The sequence below is a fragment of the Nannizzia gypsea genome, genomic scaffold (assembly GCF_000150975.2).
Source record: "Nannizzia gypsea CBS 118893 supercont1.10 genomic scaffold, whole genome shotgun sequence".
NCBI lineage: Eukaryota > Fungi > Ascomycota > Eurotiomycetes > Onygenales > Arthrodermataceae > Nannizzia > Nannizzia gypsea.
The window spans coordinates 633,935-660,467 of NW_003345192.1; the positions used below are offsets into that span (position 1 = coordinate 633,935).

General features: G+C 47.7%; 9 protein-coding genes across 9 annotated transcripts; 6 read left to right on the forward strand and 3 right to left on the reverse strand.

Moving 5' to 3' along the window:
• Window positions 1–146: 146 nt before the first annotated feature.
• Window positions 147–5,361, forward strand: MGYG_08840 (hypothetical protein; the record flags this gene model as incomplete). The annotated part of the gene is made up of 6 exons (XM_003169244.1): window positions 147–573; window positions 660–1,045; window positions 1,118–1,874; window positions 1,956–2,008; window positions 2,085–2,507; window positions 2,578–5,361. The coding sequence occupies 6 exons, from the start codon at window positions 147–149 to the stop codon at window positions 5,359–5,361; spliced, it is 4,830 nt and encodes a 1,609-aa protein (XP_003169292.1).
• A 375-nt stretch (window positions 5,362–5,736) lies between these two features.
• MGYG_08841 (multifunctional cyclase-dehydratase-3-O-methyl transferase tcmN) lies at window positions 5,737–7,111 on the reverse strand (the record flags this gene model as incomplete). Its single annotated transcript, XM_003169245.1, has 2 exons — window positions 5,737–6,818; window positions 6,889–7,111. The coding sequence occupies 2 exons, from the start codon at window positions 7,109–7,111 to the stop codon at window positions 5,737–5,739; spliced, it is 1,305 nt and encodes a 434-aa protein (XP_003169293.1).
• A 434-nt stretch (window positions 7,112–7,545) lies between these two features.
• MGYG_08842 (gramicidin S synthetase 1) lies at window positions 7,546–14,230 on the forward strand (the record flags this gene model as incomplete). The annotated part of the gene is made up of 3 exons (XM_003169246.1): window positions 7,546–8,197; window positions 8,257–11,256; window positions 11,319–14,230. The coding sequence occupies 3 exons, from the start codon at window positions 7,546–7,548 to the stop codon at window positions 14,228–14,230; spliced, it is 6,564 nt and encodes a 2,187-aa protein (XP_003169294.1).
• Window positions 14,231–14,580: 350 nt separating this feature from the next.
• MGYG_08843 (tryptophan dimethylallyltransferase) lies at window positions 14,581–16,100 on the forward strand (the record flags this gene model as incomplete). Its single annotated transcript, XM_003169247.1, has 2 exons — window positions 14,581–15,872; window positions 15,959–16,100. The coding sequence occupies 2 exons, from the start codon at window positions 14,581–14,583 to the stop codon at window positions 16,098–16,100; spliced, it is 1,434 nt and encodes a 477-aa protein (XP_003169295.1).
• A 199-nt stretch (window positions 16,101–16,299) lies between these two features.
• Window positions 16,300–18,834, reverse strand: MGYG_08844 (fungal specific transcription factor domain-containing protein; the record flags this gene model as incomplete). Its single annotated transcript, XM_003169248.1, has 5 exons — window positions 16,300–16,341; window positions 16,407–16,887; window positions 16,946–17,616; window positions 17,679–18,191; window positions 18,262–18,834. 5 exons carry the CDS (start codon window positions 18,832–18,834, stop codon window positions 16,300–16,302), a joined length of 2,280 nt encoding a protein of 759 aa, XP_003169296.1.
• A 644-nt stretch (window positions 18,835–19,478) lies between these two features.
• Window positions 19,479–20,815, reverse strand: MGYG_08845 (C6 transcription factor GliZ2; the record flags this gene model as incomplete). The annotated part of the gene is made up of 2 exons (XM_003169249.1): window positions 19,479–20,354; window positions 20,438–20,815. 2 exons carry the CDS (start codon window positions 20,813–20,815, stop codon window positions 19,479–19,481), a joined length of 1,254 nt encoding a protein of 417 aa, XP_003169297.1.
• Window positions 20,816–21,598: 783 nt separating this feature from the next.
• Window positions 21,599–21,991, forward strand: MGYG_08846 (hypothetical protein; the record flags this gene model as incomplete). The annotated part of the gene is made up of 2 exons (XM_003169250.1): window positions 21,599–21,653; window positions 21,726–21,991. 2 exons carry the CDS (start codon window positions 21,599–21,601, stop codon window positions 21,989–21,991), a joined length of 321 nt encoding a protein of 106 aa, XP_003169298.1.
• Window positions 21,992–22,546: 555 nt separating this feature from the next.
• On the forward strand, window positions 22,547–23,942 carry MGYG_08847 (MFS transporter; the record flags this gene model as incomplete). The annotated part of the gene is made up of 2 exons (XM_003169251.1): window positions 22,547–22,710; window positions 22,787–23,942. The coding sequence occupies 2 exons, from the start codon at window positions 22,547–22,549 to the stop codon at window positions 23,940–23,942; spliced, it is 1,320 nt and encodes a 439-aa protein (XP_003169299.1).
• A 438-nt stretch (window positions 23,943–24,380) lies between these two features.
• On the forward strand, window positions 24,381–26,273 carry MGYG_08848 (cytochrome P450 monooxygenase GliC2; the record flags this gene model as incomplete). Its single annotated transcript, XM_003169252.1, has 6 exons — window positions 24,381–24,515; window positions 24,569–24,753; window positions 24,827–25,454; window positions 25,524–25,743; window positions 25,802–25,974; window positions 26,049–26,273. 6 exons carry the CDS (start codon window positions 24,381–24,383, stop codon window positions 26,271–26,273), a joined length of 1,566 nt encoding a protein of 521 aa, XP_003169300.1.
• Between the last annotated feature and the right edge of the window lie 260 nt (window positions 26,274–26,533).

Here is a 26,533-nt window from a genome sequence, read left to right on the forward strand (position 1 = left end):
TATGGATTTGCTGTTACTATAAGACGCATTAAACCCCCCTTCACTTTCTCAGCCAAACATACATTGATGCATTCGCATCCCAAAACCATACCATCCTGACTGTGGCAGGTTTTTATATACTTAATTGACCCACGAAATACCTCACGATGCCTCATAAAGCCGAACTCGAGGTAACGCCATCAAATGGCACCTCTACAACCGAAATCAAAATGCCAACTAATTCACTTAAGACCAATAATGACGACATCCGAAAAACATCTCGACTCATCCTGGATATCATTTTCGAATACGCCCTGAACAAATTCGATGACTCCAAGGATAGACTGGAGGCTGGTGCCAACACGTTCCTCGACGTAATAGACCGTTTCGTGGCTGAGGGAAAGCGAGTGGACTCATGTTTGCCTGCATTCCCCTTCAAGTCTGCAAACAAAGTGTACAAAGTTTTGGGGACTTTGCCTGACATGGCTGAACAATTGGCCCTTGAGCGGCTAAATACCATGTGCGCACGTATACGGGACGTATATCCACCGGGTGCCCAAGTCACCATTATTTCAGATGGTATCACATACAATGGTGCGTCGCGCGGACTCGTCTCATACACAGAGCAAGGATGATATAGACAGCTAACGTGGACTACTTTTTTTGGAATGTGATTCTAGACCTTCTCTCAATATCCGACCAAGACACATGGGCGTATGGGGAGGCGCTACGCAAGATGGCTATTGACAAGAAGTTCGGTTATATCAACTTTTCCAGAATGAAGGATCTGCTTGAATTTCCCCTTCCTGACAAGCTCACTGAAATTACATACGTTGCGAACTGCACGACCTTTCGGCGCCTGCTGATAAATCGATATGGTCGGGATGACCTTGATATCGACCAAGAGATCACAGCAAATCCCGACACAAAGCTCACATATCTCGGGTACAAGAGGTTCTTAGAGTCGGATTTGAAACACATCTTCCCTCGTGGTGTCGGTCGAAGTGCACATAGCTACAAGAGGGACTGCAAATACCTAGCCAAACAGATGCTCTTGCGAGGATATGTAAGCAGCCCTGTGTGAGCGTTATAACTCCTTTTTGCATCCTGTTTACTGACAACCATAACTTATCAACAGGCTTTTGCTGGTGCAGTCAAGAACGCATTCCCCAATTATCTACGACTCTCTATTCATGAGTCCGTTGGTTTGAACAAAGTGTCTGTATGCTTGTTGAATACTAAAACCGGGTTCACAACTCCATGGCATTGCGCTGTTGCCCAATTAGCCGATGGTGAATGGGTCAGCGCTCCAATGGGCGAATTTGCCAAAGACAACAGACTAGAGGTTGTATACGTTGATGGGCGTCCCAGCCATTTTAAGGAGAAACCTCGTGAGAATGGTGCTTTGGCCATTAGCGAGTCCACTGCAACCTATCTCCAAGCAGCTCGGGCCGTAAATGCAACTGGATACCTCAGTGGAACGTCAACTCCGGGTACTGCGTCACCTAAATCTTTCTCAACATCCCCCCCTCGCACAATGGTCCGAAGCAATGGTGGCACTACCCCTGAAACTGAGTCTCCTCCCACCCTTCCAAAGAGCGGCCTTGGCCTTGTGCTAGACAATAAGCCGGACAAGTCCAATGTGCCGAAAAGGTCTAATGTGCTGCCATCCGTCCCATATGGCAAGCGACTAATTCCACAGATTATGGACGAACTGTCAGTTTCCCAACCTGATAGAGTTGTGTTCTCCCTGGCAACTCTTTCTGGCAGTGATCTCGTTTTCAGAGACATTACCGCCCGTGCATTCAACAAGGCTGTCGACAAAACTGCTTGGTGGCTTCGGGATCAGGTCGGAACACCTGATTCTGTCCAGCCCGTTGGGTATATCGGTCCACGTAAGTCAACTTGACTGCGGATCCATTTGATTAACATTCCTGGTATTTTCACATAGCTAGGCGCTGACCAAATTTATGCAGATGATCTACGACATGTTCTTTTGACTTATGCCTGTGTCAAAGCTGGCTACGCTGTAAGTGGATAATTATAACCCCCACCTGCTCTATTCTGCAGAACGAAGATTGGTCATGGTGCTTACTCTCCAGCAGGCCCTCTTCCTTTCCCCAAAAAATAGCACTGTGGGCGCGATCTCAGTCCTCGAGACAACAAAATGCAATATCTGGGTAGGCGCGGGTGAAGTGGCCCCTGAGCCACTTGTTGAAGATATTCTACGAGAGCGCCCCATGAAGCTATTGCAGCTACCGTTGCTTGAAGAACTACTTGATGCCGAGTCTGTGGAAAGTTTTCCTTTCTCTAAGACGTTTGAACAAGCAATAAATGAACCATTTTGTTACCTCCATACTTCGGGCAGTACAGGGGTGCCTAAACCGATTCCATGGTCCCACGGTCTCATTGGCACCATGGATGCAGTCCGACTTTTATCCCCGGCTGAAGGGTTTGATGGGCTGCTTCCGTGGACCTCCGACTGGTTGGATGGTGATACCATCTACTCGTCTTTCCCGATGTGTCACGTATGTTTTTTTTTAAGACCCCTAACGTTTTCGGAAACTAAGTTATGATGGTGCTAACGAGATTCTGCAGGGGGCTGGTATTATTATGAACATTTTGATGCCTGCATTCTTCAACCTGCACTGCGTTATAGGTCTAGCTGGAGCATTGCCAAACATCCGACTTGTCGAGACTCTTGCGGATAATGTCAAGATCGATATTTGGAGTATGGTTCCTTCCCTTGTTAATGAACTTGGGGAAACGCCAGAGGTGCTTGCAAAGCTTAAGCCATCGAAGTTCATCTGCGCATCTGGTGGTCCTGTGAGCCCGATCAGCGCGGGCAAGGTCAATGATGTAGTGAGGGTGTTGAATTTGACGGGCACTACCGAAGGTCTGTTTATTGGCAACCTGATTACTCCAAGGGAGGATTGGTTTTGGTTCTGTTTCCATCCATACTCCGGGTTTGAGTTTAAGGAGATTGGAGAGGATACTTATGAACATTGGATACACCGCAACGAACATTGGCCCCTTTTCCAAGGTATCTACCATACCTTCCCCGAGAAGGAGTCAATCAACTTCAAGGATCTATACATGAAGCATCCTTCCAAGCCTAACCTATGGGCTTTCAAAGGCAGAAGTGATGATCTGGTAGTACTGTCCAACGGATACAAGATAACTCCACTTGAAACCGAAGATCTTGTTTCAGTCCATCCCGCAATCAAAGGATGCATTCTTTTCGGGACTGGGAAGCCACAGGCAGGACTTCTCATTGACCTCCACGACCCGTCTCAAAAGTCTGAAGAGCTTCTTGATAGTATCTGGGAGACAGTGAAGAAGGCAAACTCGATGTCACGCCACAAAGACCAGCTACTCAAAGATTTTGTCACCTTCACAAAGCCTGACAAGCCCTTCATCTACACAGATAAGGGGACAGTGAAGCGGGCAGCAACATTGGCACTCTACGACAACTACATTGACCGCTTTTACAGCTCCTTAAGTGATGACCCTGATGAAATGGACGCTGTATTCCCCATTAACGTGGAATCAACTGATGAGATCGAGAAGGGAGTTCGTGAGATCCTAACGTCTTCAGTACCAGAAATACAGCAGGCTCCTGCAGATGCGGACCTTTTCGAGCTTGGCTTGGACTCTCTTGGTGTTTTTGCTGCTATCAAAAAGATTCGAATGGCAACTAAGTTGGGCGAAAATATTGCCCCTAGGCATGTGTATGCCAACCCTACAATTTCCAGCCTGTCAACAACGATTGCTCAGCTGGCCGAAGAAGCAAAAGCCGCTAGCAAGGCTGGCGCTTCCAACCCGCCCATGGACGATGAAATGGCAAAACTAAGAAGAATGATCGCTCAGCATCAATCTAGGCAATCCTTCAAGCTGAATGCATTGGACTATGTCAATCCAAACCATAACATGGGACTTGTCTTTTATTTCTCGCTCCGTGACGGGGTCAGCTACAAGGAAGTTTTCAACAATTTGCAAGAGGGTCTCAACCGCACATTCGACTTAATCCCCGCTCTCAGTGGCAAGATGATGCATTGTTCGGAGCAAGAAATTGGTTACAAGAAGGGTGACCTTTGTGTGACCATTCCTCCACTGTCCATGGCAGCCTCCGCCGGCAACCGCCTTGTATACAAGGATCTTTCCGGAGTTCTTCCTGCCTTTGACAAGCTGCGACAGGCCGACTTCGCGCCATCACTCTTCAAGGATAGCCTTGTTCTACGAGATGATCCGAGGTCTAAAATACCCGCAGACATTTTTGCCGGACAAGTCAACTTTGTGGAAGGAGGTTGTATTGTTGCCGTTGACTTGAACCACTGCTGTTTGGATGGTCTTGGCGCTATGGTTACTCTTAAGGTATGGGCTGAAAACTGCCGATTCCTTCAAGGCGACAAAACTGCAACTTGTAGCTGGTATGACCCAGAGAGCTTCAACCATAGTCTCCCAGAGATACTCCATGAGCAGGAAGGCTGGACTCGCCCAGTTGATGAGGTAGACCCTGGAACATGGGGTTTCCTGCCATTCTTTCCCCCTGAGGACAGCCCTGCCCACCGTGAATCTCTGTCGAGCCCCCTGGGCCCGATCCCTGTTTTCCCCCTGCATAATGTCTGGCCTGTTCCTTGCGCTGAAAGATGCATGAAAACCACTTCATTCCTTATCACCCCGGAGAAACTCGAGAAAATGAAGCAAGATGTAATTGCAGACCCAGAAGCAAAGGGTGTGATCACATCCATTAGCGATATAGTGCAGGCCTTTTTCTGGCGTACTGCCATCAGAGCCCGATATCGGGTAGCTAAGGAGATCCGGAAACAAAATTTTGGGTCGGACGAGATGTCCATTCTCGAATTACCAACGGATGGTCGTCCATACTTCTCCACCCGCCTTCCATCTACATACATGGGAAGTGTTCTCATTATGAACCGCTGCAGCATCCCCGTGGAAAAACTTTGCGCTCCCGACACAAGTATCGGGTATGTTGCGTACATGCTCCGCCAGAGTACCGCACGCATTACCCCATCGCTCGTGCATGATGCCTTTACCATCCTGCAATCACTTCCAGATCACAGCCGATTCTCGACTGCTAACATGGGCCTTGAGCACATGCACGCTATGATCTCCAATATGATGCTCTTCCCCACTAGCGAGATATCTTTCGGCAATAAGTTCTTTGCCAACGGAGGGTCCCCTGAGTCCATGCGGCCGCAGGTCGACCGTGCTAATGGCATTTTCCGGTTCCTCGCCATCTATCCTATGAAGAAGGACGGAGGCGTCGAGCTTGTCCTGGGAACCCATGCAGAGGAATTGGAGATGTTTAAAACGGATGCTGAGTTTACCAAATACGCGGATTTTGTTGATGTTTGTTGAAGGACTAGTTATGTGCCTGGAGGATGTAATGTGACATTTATGAAAAATTTCTGTAAATACTAATGATTATGCTTACTTTCTGTATACGTTGCTTTTTCGTTTGTATATTCGCTGTTTTATCATAGCTAGTAAATAGCCTATTTCATGAAACTCCCCGCTGAATACACTAATTCCACCGTATTTAAAAGATCTAAAGCACCATCTACCGGTTCCTGGCTAACCAGTGAACCACAGTCGGCGAATAGACCAGCTAGATTTTAATCTGACTATGGTTGTTGTGTAATTGAGGTGAACGACAGTTCTACGATGATAACCAAAGTCATAAGTGGTTAACTAACTAACTAGTTAACTAATTAACCGTGCCTTTCAAATTATTCACATCAGTTCTGATTCCCATTCTGGGCCAGTACTATTTACGTCATTGCGGCCACTGCCGTTGGGTAAAACAGTGCAGACTCCCACCGGCCGCAGCTCAAGGACCTGGGTTAGGCATCCTCGAGGAGAGACCACCCTATTCAGGCGCCATCCAGCATTTTCTGCTAGCGTTCTATACTCATCTAGCGTCCTCTCCTTATTTCTACAGCGAGCAAGCATGCGAATATCTGCATACCGGGCCCCTCGCCCAAGCCGGCCATCGAAGAGGATGGATTCGACTATCAGCACTCGACTGACACCCGTTTTGATGGCTATTGTGTCTCGAAGCCGTCGAAGCAATTTAATACAGTCTTCGTCACCCCAGTTGTGCAAAATCCATCGTAGTAGGTATACAGAGGATTCAGGTAATGGATCCTTGAAAAAATCACCTCCGGTGATAGATGTAACCCGTTTTGTAAGGGGATCATCTGGAGGGAACCGCTGCTGAAGGATTTCTGCGGTCGATGGAAGCTCGAAAGCAGCGGCTGTAGCGCCTGGGAATCTCTCCAGATATGTACGGATAAAATCGCCAACGCCCGCACCAATATCTACAACAGTCTCGCCCTTGACCTCTTCCCAAGGGTAATCGGCAAGCAGCCCAGGGGCCTCTACCACACTTCCAGTGCCTGTAACCTTGTGGAAACCTGCAGCCCTGCCTGTTTCTGCAAGAAACTGGTAGATAGGTTTGTCCGTATTGTAGAAGAGTTCGGTCGCTGTCTTTGGCTGATCGCTCTTCAGCTGACTGGGCAGATGGGACAAAAGATCGTAATACTCGCGCGGGAAGAAGTCGACCCAATTGAGCCAGGTAGCCCAGTGATCCTTGCGGAGTAGATTGGATAGCCGGTTGTTAGACAGTTTGCCGGTTGTGGGATCCTGGTCAAAATAACCCATTTCACGGAGATAGCGGATTATCTGAGAAAGGCCTTGCTCATAGAGACCTGCAGCACTGGCTAGCTCGGAAATGCTACAAGGCTGGAGTCTTTGGACATGGTCTGCCAGCTGATACTCCGAGGCACACAGCAACACCTTGCTGTTGGTGAAAGCTGCACTGAAAGTCAGTACAATACATCTATAATTTGGTATTGTAAGGGGGAATGGGTTATAAAGCCATACCAAACACCCCGTCTACCAAGAGCATATGGGGAGGGGTCAAGGCCACAAGGAGCTTGTCTAGTGCTTGCACCGTATCAAGGAGCTTCTGATACACCACGACGGACGAACCAGGCGACGTGGGAGAAATATCGTGGAATGATCTAAGCTCTTCTGAGAGAGGGCCTTCAAGCTGCTGTAGGGCATGCTGGATATTCCAGTTCAAATGCTCAAGCTCGTTTTCCATGTCTAGTTGTATTCTGATCTTGGCCAAGGGACGTAACAGAATTTTGAATAGCTGCAGATATCTAAAGGTCCTATTATCAAGAGGGTAGGATACATCACAGCTAAATATGCTGCAACATTTATCCTCGTTTTCGGGCCGGGTTGGACGGGCTTCGGTGGATATGATGAATATAATTATATACCCGCCGAGACGCCGGCTCCGGAGCCGCAACAGTAACTCGTAGTTAACTAACACTCGGAAAAGAAAAGACAAGAAGTGGAAGAAAAAGGGGATGTGATGGTCTTCCTCTGCTACGTGTTGGCAGTTATACCAGGCCTAACATTTACCTGCCCCATCGACAGCGACTACAGAATCCGAGAGAGAAACAACCGCAATCACAGCGCTCATCGTCACAAGAACAATAGATAATTATAGCTATACAAGGGTTAACGACAATGAAACAGCAGATGAAGACGCTGCTTGACTACTTTTTCGAACAAGTCCAGCAGTATCCAACGTCGATTGCAATCGAAGATGGAACGAAATCTGCGGACGAGTCGACCTGGAAAAGGGTGACTTACGCCGAACTTGACACTTTATCTGATGCCTGGACTAGACAACTGGCAAAAGCTGGCGTAGGCCCCGGCATTATAGTCCCACTACTATCCAACAGGTCCATCGCCATGGTGGCAGCGGTACTGGCAATCCTCAAACTGCGCGCTGCATACGTGCCTATTGACGCAAGCTCCTGGGGCAAGGACCGTATAGATGGGGTACTTGCAAGACTTTCTCCAAAGATAATTGTGTCGACAGCTTGTCCAGAGGGTTACTATAAATATCCGGTCCTCCATTTGAATGAGAACGACGTATCCGAACCAGTGGCGGGCGACGAAGCTGGTGTTGTGACTTGTTCTCACCAGGCTGCCTATGGCGGAGACGATCTTGCATATGTTATATTCACATCTGGCACGACAGGAAAGCCAAAAGGAGTGATGATCGGACTGGAATCCATATCTCGCTATGTGAAGGAAGGGGGAGACCTGCCTTTCAACTTCAACACCAGGCATGGTACACGGGTATTGCTGATTTGTTCGATTGCTTTTGACGGTATGTTTCCTAAACCTTTTCTTCAAATAGAGTGTGTTATTTAACAAACATGGGTGAAGTGTGCGCGGGCGTTGTATTTAGCACAATATGCAATGGCGGAACTCTTATCCTCGCGGACCCGTCCACCCTCGAAGCAGCGGCGAAGTCTTGCCATGTCTTGCCATTAACCCCAAGCATCTTATGTTCCCTGGATCCGGATGCTGGATTTGACAGAGTTGAGAGAATATTTCTGGGTGGTGAAGCTCCGGAAGAGCCCCTGATTCAGGCCTGGCATTCCACGCAGAGGCGGCTGTATAACTCTTATGGTCCAACGGAGACGACGTGCACTGTGTTAATGAGTGAGCTTGTACCTGGGTTACCAATAACCATTGGGCATCCCATATCATATAGCGTCGTCACTTTGCTGGATACTGAGGGGTCAGAGTCATCTGAGGGAGAGATTTGTATCTCTGGGCCAGGGCTTGCGTTGGGCTACTTTGGGGACCCGGAGCGCACCGCTGCTTCCTTTGTCAAGCTAAATGGCCGGATGGTGTACCGGACTGGCGACCATGGGAAGCATGCAAAGGATGGGATGCAGTTCTGCGGCCGTAGGGATAGCATGGCCAAGAATCGAGGATTTTTGATCAACCTTGAAGGCGACGTAGAGCCCGCGTTGTTGTCATTCAACAAGGTAGCCCGTGCAGCGGTCTGCATGTCGAATGGCAAGCTCATTGCCTTTGTTACTCCAGTTGAAGCCAGAGACGGTCTCCGTGAATATCTCTCAACTACCGTCCCTTCATATATGGTACCGGACATCGTATATTCACTGGATGGATTCCCTACAACTGCGAATGGGAAAATTAACCGACAGAGCCTAGCTCAGATGCATGAAGCCGCTCGGGGTGCCGATGGTAGCCTGTTGGAAGTAGGGCTCAGTAGTACTGAAGCCATCCGAAGAGGGATATCATACGTCCTTCAACAACCAGTGGACCAGGTTACCAGTGCTTCATCTTTCCGGCAGCTTGGAGGCCATTCACTTGCAGCGGTGATGCTTACTTCGTGTCTAAGGCGGATGGGCTTCATCATTGGTGTCCATGATATATTATTGCTAGACACCGTTGACAGGATGGCTACGGCATTGAAAGAGGCCGGAAATGGCACAAACGTCTCTCTAATACCAGGGCAGTTAAGTCACGATCTAGAAGAGACAGTTTCCAAGGCCAATTACCTTGAAAGTGAGAGCTCTGTACCGATGACAGATATTCAGATGAGAATGGCTCGAGCAAGTATAGCAACCCCTGGGCTCTCGTTTATAAAGGCCTCATTTACTCTCGACCATCCTGGTAGAGACGACTTCACAACCATCCTTTATGCCGCCTGGGAGCGCTTACATCAACGTCATGGAATCTTACGGACGTCTTTTATCTTGACCGAACCGGAGGCTCAACTAGTGTCTTGCGATATAAAGCTCGCCTGGACAGAATGTGTAATTGCAGAAACAGACTGGGACGCCACATGTCAACTGGAAGAGGCCCTCGACTTCGGCCAATTCGCAAAGTTCGATCCTAGGGAGCAGTGCTCCTTGTCACGGGTAACTCTCGTGGTGGTGCCTGCCATCCGAACTCGGTTTATCTGGACGGTGCATCACAGCCTTATTGACGGATGGTCCATGTCGTCGTTGATGAGAGATATTGCATCCTGCTTGGACAATAGACCATTACCGCCACCTCCGCCACAATTCGCCCAGGTCGCCCTGGCCATAGACCAGTTGACGCGCGAGTATTCGAGTAAAGCAGTATCATTTTGGAAAGAATATACAGATGGATATATTCCCGTGCAAAGGCTTCGACTACCGCCACCGTCTGATATCAACAATTACAAACAGGCTACTTTATCCCACACCCTTGCAATAAGCGTGTCTGAGCTGGAACGGGCCGCTCAAGACCGGCTGTCTGTCACTCCAGCAGCTCTTCTTTATGCAGCGTGGGGTACCCTTATCTCAAGATACTCCGGAACTGATCGTACTATTCTGGGTGCTGTCCTGTCTGGGAGAAATTTGGAGATTCCTGGAGTGGAGAATGTTGTTGGCCCCTTGATAAACACACTGCCACTCAAAGTAGATGCTGAGGAAACCCAATCAGTATATGACTTCGTGCAGACGGTGTTCAAGGCATTATGCGACATTCTGGAGTATCAATGGTCTCCTTTCGCCGTGATTCAGGAAGGCAGTGGTTATCACCCTGCAAAACTATTTGAGACCCTTTTTGCCTTGCAGTACGACTTCCCACAGACGGCAGGGGAGTTCAGCCAGCTCTATTCACCCCGAGATGTAAGATATACAGAAGCGACTGAAGTTCCCCTTACGGTTCTGCTAGACAGCGCCAACGGCAGGTTTATTGCTCGGTTTATATACCGAGAATCATATTTTAATGGTAGTACCATTAAACAAATGTCCGATCACTTCGACAACTTACTCACAGCCCTGGCTAATACGGTACCGGATGCCAGTCTTAGCACAGTTACCCTTAAGATGTTTAGCGCTCCAGAGTACCAGGCATTAACTGCAAAGGCATTACCTCCAAGCCATCTACCTTTCGAGACAAGCGTATCAGACGCGGTAGAGAAAGCAATTGAACGGTACCCCAATGTATGCGCAGTGGAAGGACTATCACAGTCCTTGTCATACCGGGAATTTGGTAGGATTACGGCAGATACCGCAGCGCAGCTCAAGAAGAGTGTCCAACGAGGGAGTGTGGTATGTGTGATCAGCGATGGCTCCGTTCTCTGGGTAATTGCAATGATCGCAGTTATCAGGGCCGGTGCTGTTTACTGTCCAATCGACCAGAAGCTCCCTCAGGCAAGGATGAAGTACATGGTTGAAAACAGTGGAGCATCACTAGTTATTTACTGTAATGCAAAACAAGACCTTGTGGTACCTGGTGTCCCTTGTTTCAACATGGGCGCAGCCATGTCGGAGATGCCATCTAGAGCCACGGCTACATGCAGAGAGAGTAATCGACCTATGGGCGACGATATTGCATGCTTGATCTACACTTCGGGGAGTACTGGGTTTCCCAAAGGTATGAAAATACGTAGCTGACATTTCTTAACGTCGTCTGAATGAATACTAACATATTCTAAGGCGTTCCATTGAAGCATAAGGGCATCTTGAATGTGATCTCCCACGAGAAAGGGAGGCTATGCTCTACTCCGGGGCAACGAAACGCACAGATGCTGTCACTTGGCTTTGATTGCTGTATCAAAGAGGTATTTTCTACTCTTTGCTTTGGAGCGACTCTTGTTCTTAAAGATCCCGCAAGCCCAATAGCCCACCTTTCTCGAGTCGATGCTACTATGGCCACTGCTTCTTTGCTTACAACCTTGGAGCCCGACGACTTTCCAGGCCTGAGAGTGATCATGGTCGCCGGGGAAGCCCTGTCCCAAGGTCTGGCCGATAAGTGGGCTTCTGGGAGGACCCTGATAAACGGGTATGCTCCCGCAGAAAGTACACTCATTGCTACCGTAGCAACAATAACTCCCGGTAATAGGGTATCAATTGGAAGGCCATTTACAGGGATGTCTTGTTATATTTTGGACTCCAGGCAGCGGCCAGCACCAGTTGGAGTAAGCGGAGAGATCTGCCTATCCGGAATCCAGATTACACCAGGATATCTCCGCAACGAGCAGGAAACGGCTAAGCGATTTCTTCAGGACCCATTCAACCCTGACCAGGCCATGTTTCGTACTGGTGATATAGGTAGGTTGGGAGAAGATGGTAACATCGAGTTTGTTGGCCGTGAGGATAACCAAATCAAGCTACGAGGCTTCCGAATAGACCTTGGGGAAGTCCAGAATACCATGTTCCGGGTGGCTTCTGAGGCAAGGAATATAGCACTGGTGGTGTCGAATGGTAGCCTGGTTGCCTTTGTTACCCCTGGCACACTTAATGTCGAGCACCTGGCGAAGGAACTGGAATCACAGCTGCCAGAGTACGCTGTCCCAAAGCAAATCATACCTCTTGCTACGCTCCCGACCTCCGCAAATCACAAGGTCGACGCATCAGCCCTGAGAAAACTTCTTATAAACCACACAGTCCCGGCACTAACATCCGCGGAGCTTGAGACACCTACTCAACGAACCTTGGCTGCTATCTGGGCGAATATTCTTGGGCATGAGCCTGGCAAGATTTCCATTGGTCCAAATTCTCGATTCTTTGAACTTGGAGGTCACTCTTTGCTGCAAATAAAAGTAGCCCAGGCCATCTCAAAGCAATGCAATATCTATCCTATGCCACTTAGGCAGGTTATCCATCATCAGAGCTTGCAGGAGTTGTCACTGGCAGTTAGTGAGTTGCTGGGTACCACAGATGGAACAGGAGAAGCAAAGCATTTCTTAGAAATGTCCCCAATCGCACGAGAGAATCAGTTGCCGCTGTCACCCCTTGAGCAAGAACTATTTCTCAATCACCTAATATCAGATGGCTCGCCTGCTGGCAATATGACCTTCGCTTGCAAAATTATAGGAGATGTAGACCCAGTACGCTTAGCCACGACATTCCAGCAGGTGGCAATGGACGAAGAGATATTCCAGGCTCGGTACCATGTTGCTGATGGCTTTATGACTCGACACCTGATAAAATCTAGGTGTAACTTTTCCCGAGTGGCTAAGACGTCTGACCCAAGATCTCTTATCCACAAAACGGTTAGAAAATCGTTCAATTTAAGCACAGAGCCACCGTTGGAAATTGCGGTGATTCCATGTACCCCTAGGCAGGTTATGCTAGTGATAGTGATGTCACATGTGGTAGGAGATGCTACTACATTGGCAACCTATCTTGAACAGGTCTCAGAAAGGTACTCCCAACTGGAGTCTCTCAATAAGCCGGAAATGCTTCCCGCATCGCCACGGAAACTGACATATATCGATTGGGCTGGGTGGCCTAGGACACCACACATAAGCCCTCAGTCCCGGGGTTTCTGGCCCGATTATCTTTCCAGTCTGCCGGAACCGCTATTATTCGGTAGATCGTCTGCAGGAACCCTAACTTATCTCGGGTCCACCAGAACTCGGACCTTGCCGGGATCTATGCTTGAGCGGCTTACTCGGCTTGCCGCAAGAGCCTCTGTCACAATGCATCAGCTTCTTATTGCAGCTGTATTCTTGGGGCTACAGTGTGTAGATAGGCGTAATGACATCGTCTTTGCGGCTCCATTCACTCATCGGATGGAGCGTGGGACGGAGTCTATGGCAGGGTTGTTTCTCGACCGCCTTCTTATTCGTGTCCGATGTGGTTCAAACGAAAGCGAGTCATTGTTACAATTCCTGACGGCAATCAAAAGTAGTAGTCAGCGTGCGCTGGAGCACGTTTTGCCCTATCGTGAGATTCGCAAGCTCCTGCCATACAAACCAAGCCTCCTAGACCCTCTGTTCAAAGTCATGGTAACATACCACACTGCCTATGACATGAAACCCTTATTCAGAGTTGAAGGTACTGAAGTCCAAAGTATACCGCACCGCAACACAGGAGCCTCTAAGTTTCCTCTCTCTGTAGAGCTAACTGAGACTCCAGATTTGGATCTTTGTATTGACATGGAGTATGACTTTGGTTGTATTGACGAGGACACTGCGTTACGATTGGAGTACGCAATCGAATTCACCCTACAACTTATGTCCCTAGGTATGGCCCCGCGCCATATAATACGCCTCGTGATATCCTCATTTGGAGTTTTTGATGAAAGTAAACCTCCAGGCTCTGCAGATAGAGAAGCGGCGAAAGGGGAAAAGAAGTGCAACGAAACAGCGGTACACCAGTTAAATACCGATAAGGTGGAAAGCGTCGCGAGGGACATCAGAGACGCAATATGCCGATGTCTAGGTTTGGAGGAACATGTTGTGCTTCTCCACCAGTCATTCTGGGAGCTAGGAGCACAGAGTATAGACGCCCTACGGCTGCAGGATATATGTAGCAAGCAAGGCCTTGAAATCAGACTGCGGGATATATTTGACTCTAGTAGTATAACACAACTAGCAACCCGTGTTTATGGTGCCCTTTAGATAGTTAATCTGAATGGATATTATTGTTCTTTCTCCAGAGCCTCTATCTCCAAAGCACCGGAAAACTTTAAACTGTAGGAATAAATTGGCGACCATTGCAATAGCCTCCCTGGGGCTACTAGTGTTAGGAATCAGCTTGGAGGCCCATCGGAGAGGCTGATCAAATCGGTGACCGAAAAATTACATTACCGACACCGAAGTTATACAGCGCAAGTTAAGGCCAATTCAAGAGCAGTCGGCGCGAACCAGGGATATAGTATATATAACTGCCGAAGAAACCAAGTCCAGTGTCACACCAGGAGAATAGAGCAACAGAATTTCCCAGAAAAACCCATTACAGCATATCCAATATGGCAATCAGCACCGAGTCCTTGATCTCCGCGCCAGTTGAGGTAAAAACACAAGTTAATGGCTCCCAAAATGCAACCGTGCACAAGATAGCAAATGGTGATCATGAAGGGTCGGAACCAATGTGGGCAAATTCTTCCGCGCCATACGACGTGCTTACGGTTGCTCTCCCGTTACCGGCTCCAGCCTCCTCTACTGGATATTGGTGGCGAACGACGGGGCCACTGATGAGCAAGCTGCTGGAAAAGGCAGAATATTCCCTTTATAAGCATTATAAATACCTTCTTCTCTATCATACCCATATCCTGCCGTTGCTGGGGCCGCGGCCAATTGAAGACCCGGCACAAGCATTGTCAAGCATACCACCATGGAAATCTTTCTTAACGGATGACTTTTCTCCCTTGGAACCGAGTTGGAACGTGAGCGGTAATTCAGATTCAAGGAGCATTATAAGACTGGGGATTGAGCCAGTTAGTTTCGATGCTGGAACAGCCATAGATCCGTTCAACCAGATATCCGTTGCACGGTTCTTTGAGTCTCAAAATGCAGCGGAGGTTGGGGTAAAGGGGGGCTTGTTTGAACATTTCCGTAACGATCTCTTCGTGGGCCCTGAGTCATATATGGCCATAAGAGAAATGTTACCTGAGGGTGAACACATGACGCAAAGCTTTCTTGCGTTCGACTTAGACTCGGGCCATATAACCACAAAGGCATACTTTTTCCCCATCCTCAAAGCACTGAGTACCCAACAAAGCACAATAAAGGTGCTATCTGACTCGATCATGGGACTTGCAAAGAAGTCCAATGTGTGGGGGCCGCAGGCTATCGTGGCCTTAGCAATTCTGGAGGCTTGGATTGCTAGCTACAATGGAGGTGCGAAAGCGGAAATGCTTAGTGTCGATTGCGTGGATGATGCTGAATCACGTATCAAAATATATGTTCGAATTCCCCATACTGCCTTGCGAAAAGTGAAAGAGGCGTACTGTTTAGGCGGGCGATTGACGGATGACAACACTGCTCAGAGTCTGGATCTGCTTGATACTGCCTGGAGGACAATGTTCAGAGTGACTGATGACGCTGCTGAACTGCCACATAACAGCCATCGGACAGCCGGTACGATCTTTAACTTCGAAATACGCCCTGGAAAATGGTTTCCAGAGCCAAAGGTGTACTTACCAGTTCGTCATTACTGCGACAATGACTTGCAAATTGCTAGCAGGTTACAAGAGCTTTTTGGGAGGCTTGGATGGCAAAAAATGGAGAGAAACTATCGCAGAGATTTTGCAGATCTGTTGTAAGTCACCCAAGCAATCTATTGATGCCGCCAACTTTGACGTTAGTATATATTCTGTAAGTAAGAAGATGCTGACTTTGAAATAGTCCACACCACCCACTTTCCACTTCGACGGGAACACATACATACCTTGCATTTTCATACAAGAAGCAGAAAGGCGTTTATATGACAATGTACTATAGCCCACGAGTGTACAGTACACAGGCGGGAATCACAGACTGTATTTAGTGTGTTCCAAGGTGATGTCTGCTCCGCTATAAGGGAGGTATCTTATTTTGTTTTCTTGGTGGTATTAGGATTAATTATTTCATCATCTCTGGAACGGACTCAAATTCAACGGAAAACCGTTATTTTTAAGAATTATCCTGTTCTCCGCTCGGTTTTGGGCACCCCGAAGGGAAGGGCATATTCGACATATGTTTACATGTCAGCATGAAGTGAGGTCAGTGGGGTCGAAATTCCAAAATCCCTTGAGATAAATATGTATATTAGAAAATTGGTGGTATGGTTCAAGGGGCCGCGTGCGTCACTTACCCAGTCAAAGCACAAAGATGGATGCTGCATATCTAGACCTCCCAGGTCAGACATTGAAGGGAATGGTAGCTCTTGTGTTGTTGGGTTCTGTGGTGATAGCTGAGACTCTTGGAGTGTCTGGGGCAAAGCCACATTTTCTCGATATAGATTGTAGGGATCATTCGACGGAGGTGAAGATAAGCCGCGGGGGGTATTGGTATTCTTAGCTAAACAGTTAGAGATAATTCGGTTGATAACATTCCATGTAGAACTAGGTTCCAGTCCCCTTGTATCCATCGTCCTTTTCAAGACAGTTAGTGCACGGGATCGGAGCGAGTGGTGGGCTGGTGCCTGGAATTCCGGGGTCCCAAGCTCAGATACAATATGCATAATTGCCTGGAAACAGGCATGTCCGCCGATATGCCACTGGAATTTCTCAGCATCTTTATCATCGGGCATCATATTCATGCTCTCAACCAAGCTAATAGACTTTGTCAAAACGCTGTGTGAACTTGTTAGTCTCAAATCTAATACGAGTTCTGGTGGCGGAGTCAACTAACGATTCTCGGATACCCGGATTTACAACTGCCTCACGGTATTGTTTTGGAGTCCGTAACCAAAATATAGACCAGCATCGCCATTCAATAACAGCAGCGAGACCAAGAGCCAAACGTTGATGTGCAACATTGGGGTCACAATACTGCAGATAATGTGTTTGTAAGTGAGCAGTCATTTCATCAACCATATTTCGGACTTCAATAAATAATGACTGAAGTTCTGTAACAGGGTATACATTGTTCCTTTCATTAATGATTGACGATTTGAGCCGTCGTTCCAGCCCATATGTGCTTCGGATGATTCTCCTAAAACAGTGAATTCCGTTCAACCGAATTAGATGACCCGTCATATCTGTGAATCCAGGCGGTGAATACGTCCCTACCACCGAGTGTTCACCTTCAACGAGGTTATCATCGTTAATATTTCGTGGTAAAAGAGTGGTATAGTCCTCATCGGCTATGGTAGGTTCCTGGCCTCTGCCTTCTGCAGAACGAAAATCTAGGTAGCATATCTGATGCCATAGCCTACGGCGTATTTCGACCTGCACAACATCCATATTATTTGAGGGGAATAGCGAGGGTTCTCTATGAAGGCCTTGTGAAAGGGCTATCCGCATTGCAAGTCCTAGTAAGGTCCACGTCCTTGACATGTCATCCTCTCGAGACTGGCAAGTCTGTATTACACATTTAGTAAGACAAATAAGTGTAAGACAAGAAACTTGGAAACCAGACTTACTAATAAAAGTACAAAAGCCTGTAGGACTTCAATTCTAGGGGTAGTTAGGAAGCTTTCCCTTCCAAGGCCATACTCGACTCCTCTTTGAAATTTAGCAAGGAGAGACCCCTTATCAGCACCAAAACGCATTTGAACTGCTTCGGGAGATAAGCTATTAATGGCAGAATAAAAAATAGCCAGCGCGAGAGGTTCAAATGTATGTATCGCAGGGGAAGATGCTGATGTGATACTATCTTCCGTTGAAAGATTGGAGCCGATGCCATATATCTCCCGGGTATATTGACGGAATCGTTTCCCAAGAGAAGGCTTATGAACTAGCCTCGTCACAGGGTCTACATTAGAGTAAAAAATATCTAACAGCAAAACGCATTCAACAGCTGTCTTAGGCGCCCACACCGCAAGACTATCCGTGGAAAGTTCGGCGGAAAATGGGAATGGGACAATAGTCTGTTCCAGAGGGGAGGGGCTTTCTGTTGAAGCACGGTCTCCAAGGAGCATTTTGACATCGTGAATCTACAATCGTTAAAATGCAGTTACATCGTCGGCCTGAGCAGTTTAGTATAATCTAAGGGAGGTGCCATACCTCGTCTGCCAGGAGGGCATAATGGAGAGATGACACCCAGCGAGATTGGCCGCCTTCAGCTTCCAAGAGCAGAGCACCATCATAGCCATCAGCCGAAAGGGTTTCACGTTTTGGATTGAGTGCTGCTGTATTAGATGTAGCGGATCCCTGATCGATGTTGGAAGGTGTTTGAAGGCCACGAAGTTGGTCAGTCTGCGGTTCAGGAGAGTGCGTGAGGTTGTTACCGCCAGATATCGCCCGTTCTAGCAATCTCTCTAGTCTTTCAAGGCGATTTCGAATCTCATCCTGGCCAGCACGGAGGTTAGATCGTGGTATCCGGCCTGTTGTTCGCGTAGAGGCCACGCCAGCAGCAGCCGGAGGCGGATTCGACTGCGAGTTGACGTATGAACAAGCCCGATTACCTCTTAGACACGGTGAGCATGTAGGTTGGCCGTGGTCACATTTGACCTTTCGGCGACGACATGTCAGACAGGCTGCGATAGCGCGCTGTCGACTTCTCTGTACGCCCCCAGCAGATAGGGTGGGTTGGCCAGTGCTGGCCGCGGGCGGAAATTTTGGGGACGGAGTATCCATCAAGCGGCAGAGCGGCCGGCAGTCAGTAGTTTTCTTTCGCAGTACTGCCGTATTTAACCAGCAGCTAATTGTATAGGGGGTGAACCATCATTATATAACTAAAGCCGCGGACGTGATGTTTTTTTATCTTTTTGGAGTTTTGGTTTCGTCGCGGAGTCGTTAACTTGGAAAGTAAGTTCAGGACTAAATTGAGCTATCACGTGACAAACCTTAACTAAATTAAGTTTAAGTACATAGTTATCTAGATCAAGCACTTGGAAGCTTGGGATAGTTTACCAGTTGATTATTTAGTAATAATAATTAATAGTTCTGTCGGCATTTGGGTAATTGGATGATATTTGAAGCACTTAAGGTGAACAAGACGTATATACAAAGGAAAACTGGGGATGACAGAGCCAACGTTTACTTCCCTGGGAAATGGAACTAACGAGAATCAAAAGAAAAGAAGAAACAAGAAACAAATAACAGGCAACAGCTGGCTAATTAGCTAAATCGTTAAAAAAAAAAAAAGATGATCAAAGTACGTACAAGATTAGGTATTGAGCGACGTTGAGGTCGATGAAAGGGGTGTCGACATCGTCTCTGGTGATTTATCTCGGCATACAGGGTCCAGGAGAACCAGTAGGTCGATATGGAAGGCTGGCTTATACAGCCACTGTGATCATAAGGGCTTCTACCTCTTCCTTTTTGCGATTTATGCATTGGCTCATATAATCTTGGTCCACAGTTGACAAGCACCGGTGAATATTCGGGGTTACGGCATCAGATATCTCCAAATTGGACCCGTTACTTTGTCCGGGTATCCCATGGTCGGGCTCTAGGGGGCCATTAACGAGGTTATGCAGCCCGTCTAGAGTTTGTTTGCCCTTTGACAGGATCATTTTCAGGAGAACATTTTGGATAGCTTTCCCTTCTTCCTTGCTAACTTTATAATCACCAAGACGGTATGAAAGCATGTGGGTCTCCCCGGGAGGCAATAAGCCACTGTTTGCCACTGCAAGCAACTCGAACAATTTGAAAATAAGCTCTATCGCCGAGAATGTGAGTAGAATCAAGGGAAATGATTTCTCACATACACCGCAGGTGATGAAACGCTCACAGGTGTCTAATGTCGATGTTACCGACTTCATGGCTAAGTCAAATCGATCCGAAATATCACGATTTATCAGCTTGTGTAGTGCTGCTATGTTTGCTGCTTGGCTCTGGACACAAGTACATATTTCTCTTGATAGTCCACGGTCTGGAGAATGGCGTATTTGAAGCTCAGGTGTCGCGGGGCAAGTAGGCTCTGTTCCGTTATCTGTCACGGACTCTGCTTTGTCAAATGATATAGGTGTGGCCAGGCCTTCTAGGCTCCCGGATCTGCTTCCACTGGATACGTCCATCATAGACCTTAGGTCCACAGTCCATGTGTCCAAATCGTGCAAGGTTGGTAGACCATCGTCGTTTATACCCGTAGACTTGAATCCTGGGTTGCTGTTTATTAGCAGTGGGGAGAGTGATGGGTCGGTCATAGATGTCTGTTGGACCGTAAATTAGCGACTTCATCCTAAATAGGCACTGGTAATATATTTAACTGGTACTGCAAATCAAGTGCACTTACCGGATCCCACTGTCCATGGGATATAGATGAGGCCGGCAAGTTTGTTAGAAAGTCAGGCATGCTAAGATTTGCGTCCTCAAATCCTTCAGTGCTAGGCTGCTGATTTTGAACCGAATACCATTCTATCCGCTGCTGACGATGGGCCCTTTCGATAGTTTTGCGATTCTTGCATCCTTTGGGTTTTCCTGCCCTATTTTGGTACCCATATCGACAGGAAAGGCCTTTAGATGCACAGCGGAAGCAGGGAGACCCTCCGGAGCATTTGACTTTACATTGATGGCATGAATCACAGGCAGATCGCAATTTTTGCTTCTGCTCCGTTTCGCGCCGTGGCTGTAGTGGTACGGACTGCTCCCAGGAAGGCATTTCGCTAGCCATCTTTGAGTGGTTTGTAAGAAGTGGTAAAGATAAAGGTCTTGATGAAATCAGTGACACAGGAACAATAAGGGTTAACTTGTACTCTTATGAACGAGGCTCAAATAGATAGTTTGAAATTGATGGCAGTTGAGAGGTAGAAAACAGAAAAGGGTTTGGAGGAACGGAATCTGGGGTGCCATGCGATTGCCATGAATACGGCTGGATTGGAGGCATGGAAAGAATAGGTAATACGAGAAAACAGCTAGGTTGCTTACCCCAGCAGGAACCGTAGTACCATAGTCTCGTGGAATGACATGGAGGGGTAACAGGAAAAAGAGAATTAAGCGTGGGGCTACTGCCCTGGTCATACGAGACGTTGGTAAACCTTGCAGATCAAGGCCTAGAATTGAAGAAGCTGATAATATAGATTTATGTTGGGGCATAAACCGCATACACACCCACAGCCTTGAGTAAACTAGTGAATGGAGAAAATAAAACCTCGACCTGTAGTTGGATTGTAACTTATCCATACCCATCTTGCAGGTTACAGATAAATAAAACGCCGAAGCCATAAAACCGGCAGTATAGATCCCCCTGTTTCGGGTTTGAAGGTTCCCTCTAGCTTCCTCTCTCTCTTTTGTTACCTGACCCTAGTGCCGTGAAGCTGCCACTATGGAGTGGTTTCCATGTTTCTCTTCTCTCCTCCAATACCCGCTTCAATCAGGATTGCATTCTATGCCTCTCCCATCAACTGTCGCCTAGATTCCAGCGTGTGGGGTCAGCCTTCCTGCGACTGGGATAGAAATGACACCACCGTGCGAGGAAGCCGTCACTAGCATGGACGGAGTACAGAAAGGGGGTATTGATGGAAGCTGGGAGCTGAGCAGCAAACAGGCGAGAGGCTAACGCAGCCCAGGAACTGGGGCCGCAGCCTGGAAGCGAGAGGAATCAGCACAGGAGAACTCCAGCGAACGAAAAAGAGGCGAGCAAGAACCAAATATAGGAGTTTGGAGAGGCATAATTTCATCTATTAAGCACTTTTCAAGCACTAGAGAAGCGACCAAAGCAGCCAGCCCAGGAACTGGGGCCGCAGCCTGGAAGCGAGAGGGAATCAGCACAGGAGAACTCCAGCGAACGAAAAAGAGGCGAGCAAGAACCAAATATAGGAGTTTGGAGAGGCATAATTTCATCTATTAAGCACTTTCAAGCACTAGAGAAGCGACCAAAGCAACCCAGCCGCAGCCGCAGAACGACGTTAGGATCAAGTAAAATTTGGACAGATAAAGTAACCGTAACGTGCCGAAGCCCCACTTTTCCTCGGCCGAGCCTCGTGGTATGCCAAGAGCCGAACTCCGGACCCACTATGCACACGTCGGCCGAGCGCCAAGAGAGCCAAGAGCGCAAAGGGCGCAGACCAAGGAAGGTTAGTCATGGTCAGGTGATGATCCGCGCGAGCTTTGTGCACGACTGAATTTGCCTGGCCATATACGGACTACAGACTCGCGCTCGGACGAAGGTATTTGTGCGTGCAAACCGAATGATCTCTTCCGGTTTGTGAGGTCATGATGGGATGGGCCAGCATAGGCCCGCGAGGCCGAGTGTTGGGATGCTAACCCGAAGCCGAAGCTCATGGTTGCCCTCTGCCTTACAATAATAGTAGATAATACCCTCTGCGATGCCGGATTTCTGGGGTGTTCTGCAGCTTCTTTGAATTTCAGAGTCCAGTTCCAGCCGAAAGAAACATTATCCACTATGTCGACCTCTTTATCGGATGACCCTATTGCTAAAGAGGAGGAGGCGACTACCCACAACGCGAAAAGTCTTGACCGTATCCCCCCGGATGGTGGTGCTAAGGCATGGGCATGTGTTGCTGGGTCATTTCTCTTGCAATTCTGCTCATTTGGCTATGTCAATGCGTGAGTATGCTTGCATTAAACCGTACCTCTGTTCCTGGAAAGTGTTGGCGTCCGGCTAACCACTTTACTCTTATAGCTGTGGTATTTTTCAACTGTACTACCAGCAAACCATGTTCAAGGAACAAAGTTCCTCGGCTTTAGCCTGGATTACTACTCTCCAAATATTCTTACTCTTTCTGTTTGGCCCTGCGGTCGGAAAGCTGGTTGATGTGTATGGATGTCGAAAGATGCTTCCCCCATTCAGCATTATGGCAGTCTTTGCGGTCTGCATGCTTAGCCTTTGCAAACAATACTGGCAGGTGATGTTAGCTCAAGGCGTTGCCTTTGGGTTTGCTGCCGCTGGATTATCCCTCCCGGCGATGGCCACAGCTACACAGTGGTTCTCAACTAAAAAGGGCCTTGCCGTGGGAATTGTCTCTGCTGGTAGCAGCCTCGGGGGAATCATCTACCCGTGTATGCTTCCTCGCCTAATCGAAGAGGTCGGCTTTGCCTCCGCTGTTCGTTGGACTGCTCTTATGCAAGGGATACTCCTAATCGTCGCCAACCTTCTCTGCTCTTCACCATTTCCCCCTCTTGGTAAAGTACCTGCAACTGGGAAGGATAAGAATGCACCTCGTAGCAGTGGGCTTCAGGGATTTAAAAGCTGGCCATGGGCATTTTTTATTCTGGGGTGCTTTTTCACGATGTGGGGTCTCTTTGCGCCTCTCAATTACCTCCCAGAAATGGCAGCATTACATGGATTTGGTGATTTCGCTCAATATACCCTAGCAATTGCTAATGCTGGATCGCTCATCGGTCGAATTGTTCCTGGTTGGGCAAGCGATATCATCGGTCAGTTTAATGCCATGTGTCTCGTCACTATTCTCTCGGGCGTGCTGGTGTTAGCCTTTTGGCTTCCCCTGGAGTTTCATACATCCCTGGCCGGCGTCATTGTTTTTGCCCTACTATTCGGGTTCGTCAGCGGCGGGTTCGTCAGCCTGGGGCCTCCTTGTGTCGTTTCTCTCGCAGATGACCGAGTCGATGAGATTGGCGTGAAACTAGGTGGCTTCTGTCTAGCAATTGCTTTAGGAGCACTTACCGGGCTTCCTATCGAGGGTGCCATTAAGGACAGAGAAGGTGACAAATTTATAGGCTTGATGTGTTTTGCAGGCGCAACCATGTTTCTTGGCGGGCTATGTACTGGAATTGCCCGAGTGATAAAGGGCGGTTCACAGCTAATGAAAAAGGTCTAGGAAGCTCTCCTGATTATAGACTGTCTAATAAATTAATTGCATTGTGCTTCTTACCTATTTTAAGCAACTTTACAACTACCATTATCTACTAAGTAGAACTTCCTGTATATATATTATCTGATGTATTATCATTTTTGTCGTAGGGTCACCGTACAAAAAAACTGAACCCAACGTTTCTTGGCAGGTGCTTGTCATCGTGGTTTGAACTATATGAAGATAGAATTTATTAATTGCAGAATCTTTTACTTCGTCCTCCATGTACGGCCTTGTCAAGATCAATTAGAACACCATACCGCCGACGCCGAGGTGATATACCCCGAAGATGATTTCGCTTAACCGCCGAGGAGCAACTCCTACAAATACTTGTATACAGTGTTGAGCCTTGATATGATGTGAGTATGAAGGCTTTGTGGGATAATCTAATGAAGCGTATACGTTATGGAGAGTTTGAATACTGTCTCTTACCTTACCATGGACCCTTTACCATTGGGTATTGGGGCTATACTCCTGCTGACCTTGGGTATTAGCGCTATCCTGGTTTCTCCAAATACAGTAGCAGATGTCTTGTGTAACGTAAGTATACGAAGAAACCATTTTTATGATTAACAGAATACTAATAAAATCAGGCATTCTTAACATCCATCCATCGCATCTATGATGAAAGTGGCAAAAGAGTGATGACTGGGCCCCGGTATCAGTTTCCCAATGGCCAGATGGTGGACAAATTCCTGAACGCCAAAAACAAGAGCTGGGAGTGGGAGGAGAAATATGGCAAGACTTACCGCATCTGGGCAGCCAATATACCTGAAGTGTATGAACAAAGATATAACAGCTTAGCCAGGTTAAGCGAATGCTAACAAACTCTCCCTGTGTTTCTGAAACAGCGTTATAACCGATCCAAAGGACGTTGAAGCACTGTACCGTCATTCTACGGATCACCTAAAGGCATCCCAGGCAAATGCAGGCTGGCTCCTCACACAGCTGCTCGGGTCTGGCCTCGGGCTCATCAATGGAATAAGATGGACTGGGCTACGAAAGGCCCTTGATCCAACATTCTCACACCAAGCGTCCATGAACCTTCTTCGGGAGAGGCTTGACAATGGTGCAGCGTCGTATGCGGCAGATATCCATAAGTTTGCGTTGGTTGGCAAGCAGGGAGACACCATTGGAGGTGAGGTTGTAATAAATGCCACGGAAGCTCTCCAACGGTATCCGTTCTTCGAAGTGGCTTCAATATTCTATGATGAGATGAGTGAGAATGAACAGGAACGGCTCTGGGAGCTTGGTCGTTGCTATTCAGCCGTATTTGCGTCAGTTGTGATGGGAGGTATCCATCGATTGAAGCTGACCAAGTACCTCAATACTGATGTCTGGAAAAAAACGCAAGCATACCAAAGAGCCTGGCGCCAGTTCAATGATGATATGTACGAGTCTAGAAAGATCAAGGCTCCCAGCTGCGCAATAGTGACACTCATTGACGCGGCTAAAAGGGGTTATTTGACTCAGGATGAGGCAAGTTGTTCCCAATAGCTTCGCGACAAATGGCACCAATACTCTGCTAACCCTATAATTTTGCAACAGGTATATGACACAATTGCAGAGTCAACATTTGCCAACCTGGATATCGTCACGCAGGTCATTTCTTCATGTGTTATTCTCCTAGCAGACGCTCCAAATGTGCAAGTGGAACTTCTCTCAGAGATGCAAGAGAACAGTGAGAACAAAGAAGCATATATTGCACGGAAAGATACTCTCCTGCATTACTGCCTGATGGAGTCATTGCGTCTCCGGCCTGTGTTGAGTGAGTCTGCCACGCGGGAAGTCGGCCAGATAAACAGAGACTAACCATGTACCTACAGCCTTCACGTTTCCTGAGAATCCACCTAGGGAAAAGAAATTGGGTGGTTTTATTATCCCCAAGGACACCACAATCATCGTTGATGCCTTTGCTATCAACATACGCAACCCCTTTTGGGGCCCTGATAGCCGCTCGTATCGCCCCAGCCGGTTTGCAACTATCAAGCAAAACCAAGTGAGACAACCTAGTTAAGTAAATAGTTAGACTTTGCAAAGTTGATAGTTATTCTAACGTTTGAGTTTTGGCAGCTCCGCTATAACCTAGCAACATATGGCTATGGTCCAAGAAAGTGCCTCGGGCAGCATATTGCAGACAAGCTCATCAAGTCCGTGGTATACCACCTGTTCACCAGGTATCAAGTCTCGCTGGAACCAATGCAGGCTCTCGATGGAGAATTTAAATTGGACAAGACAAGTTGGGTCGGACTATATGACGTCAATCTAAGGCTGAAGCCCAGATCAGGGGGTAGTTGAGAATGGTGTTGGCAACGTATATATTTGTCCCGTACTCCCAGTAGAGACAGCCTAGCGGAGTCATGCAATAATGAAGACATGAAAACTACAGAAGCCATGTCTGACCCTCATGAATACTCCTTATGGATCCGATTGCAAGGGGTAAATTTCAGATCCCGGTACTTATCCGTACATATTACTAGGTGTCAACCAGGGCCACGTCTGAGCACGAAGAACACAGAATACGGGGGTAACTGTATTAAGCAAATACACCCCGGGCT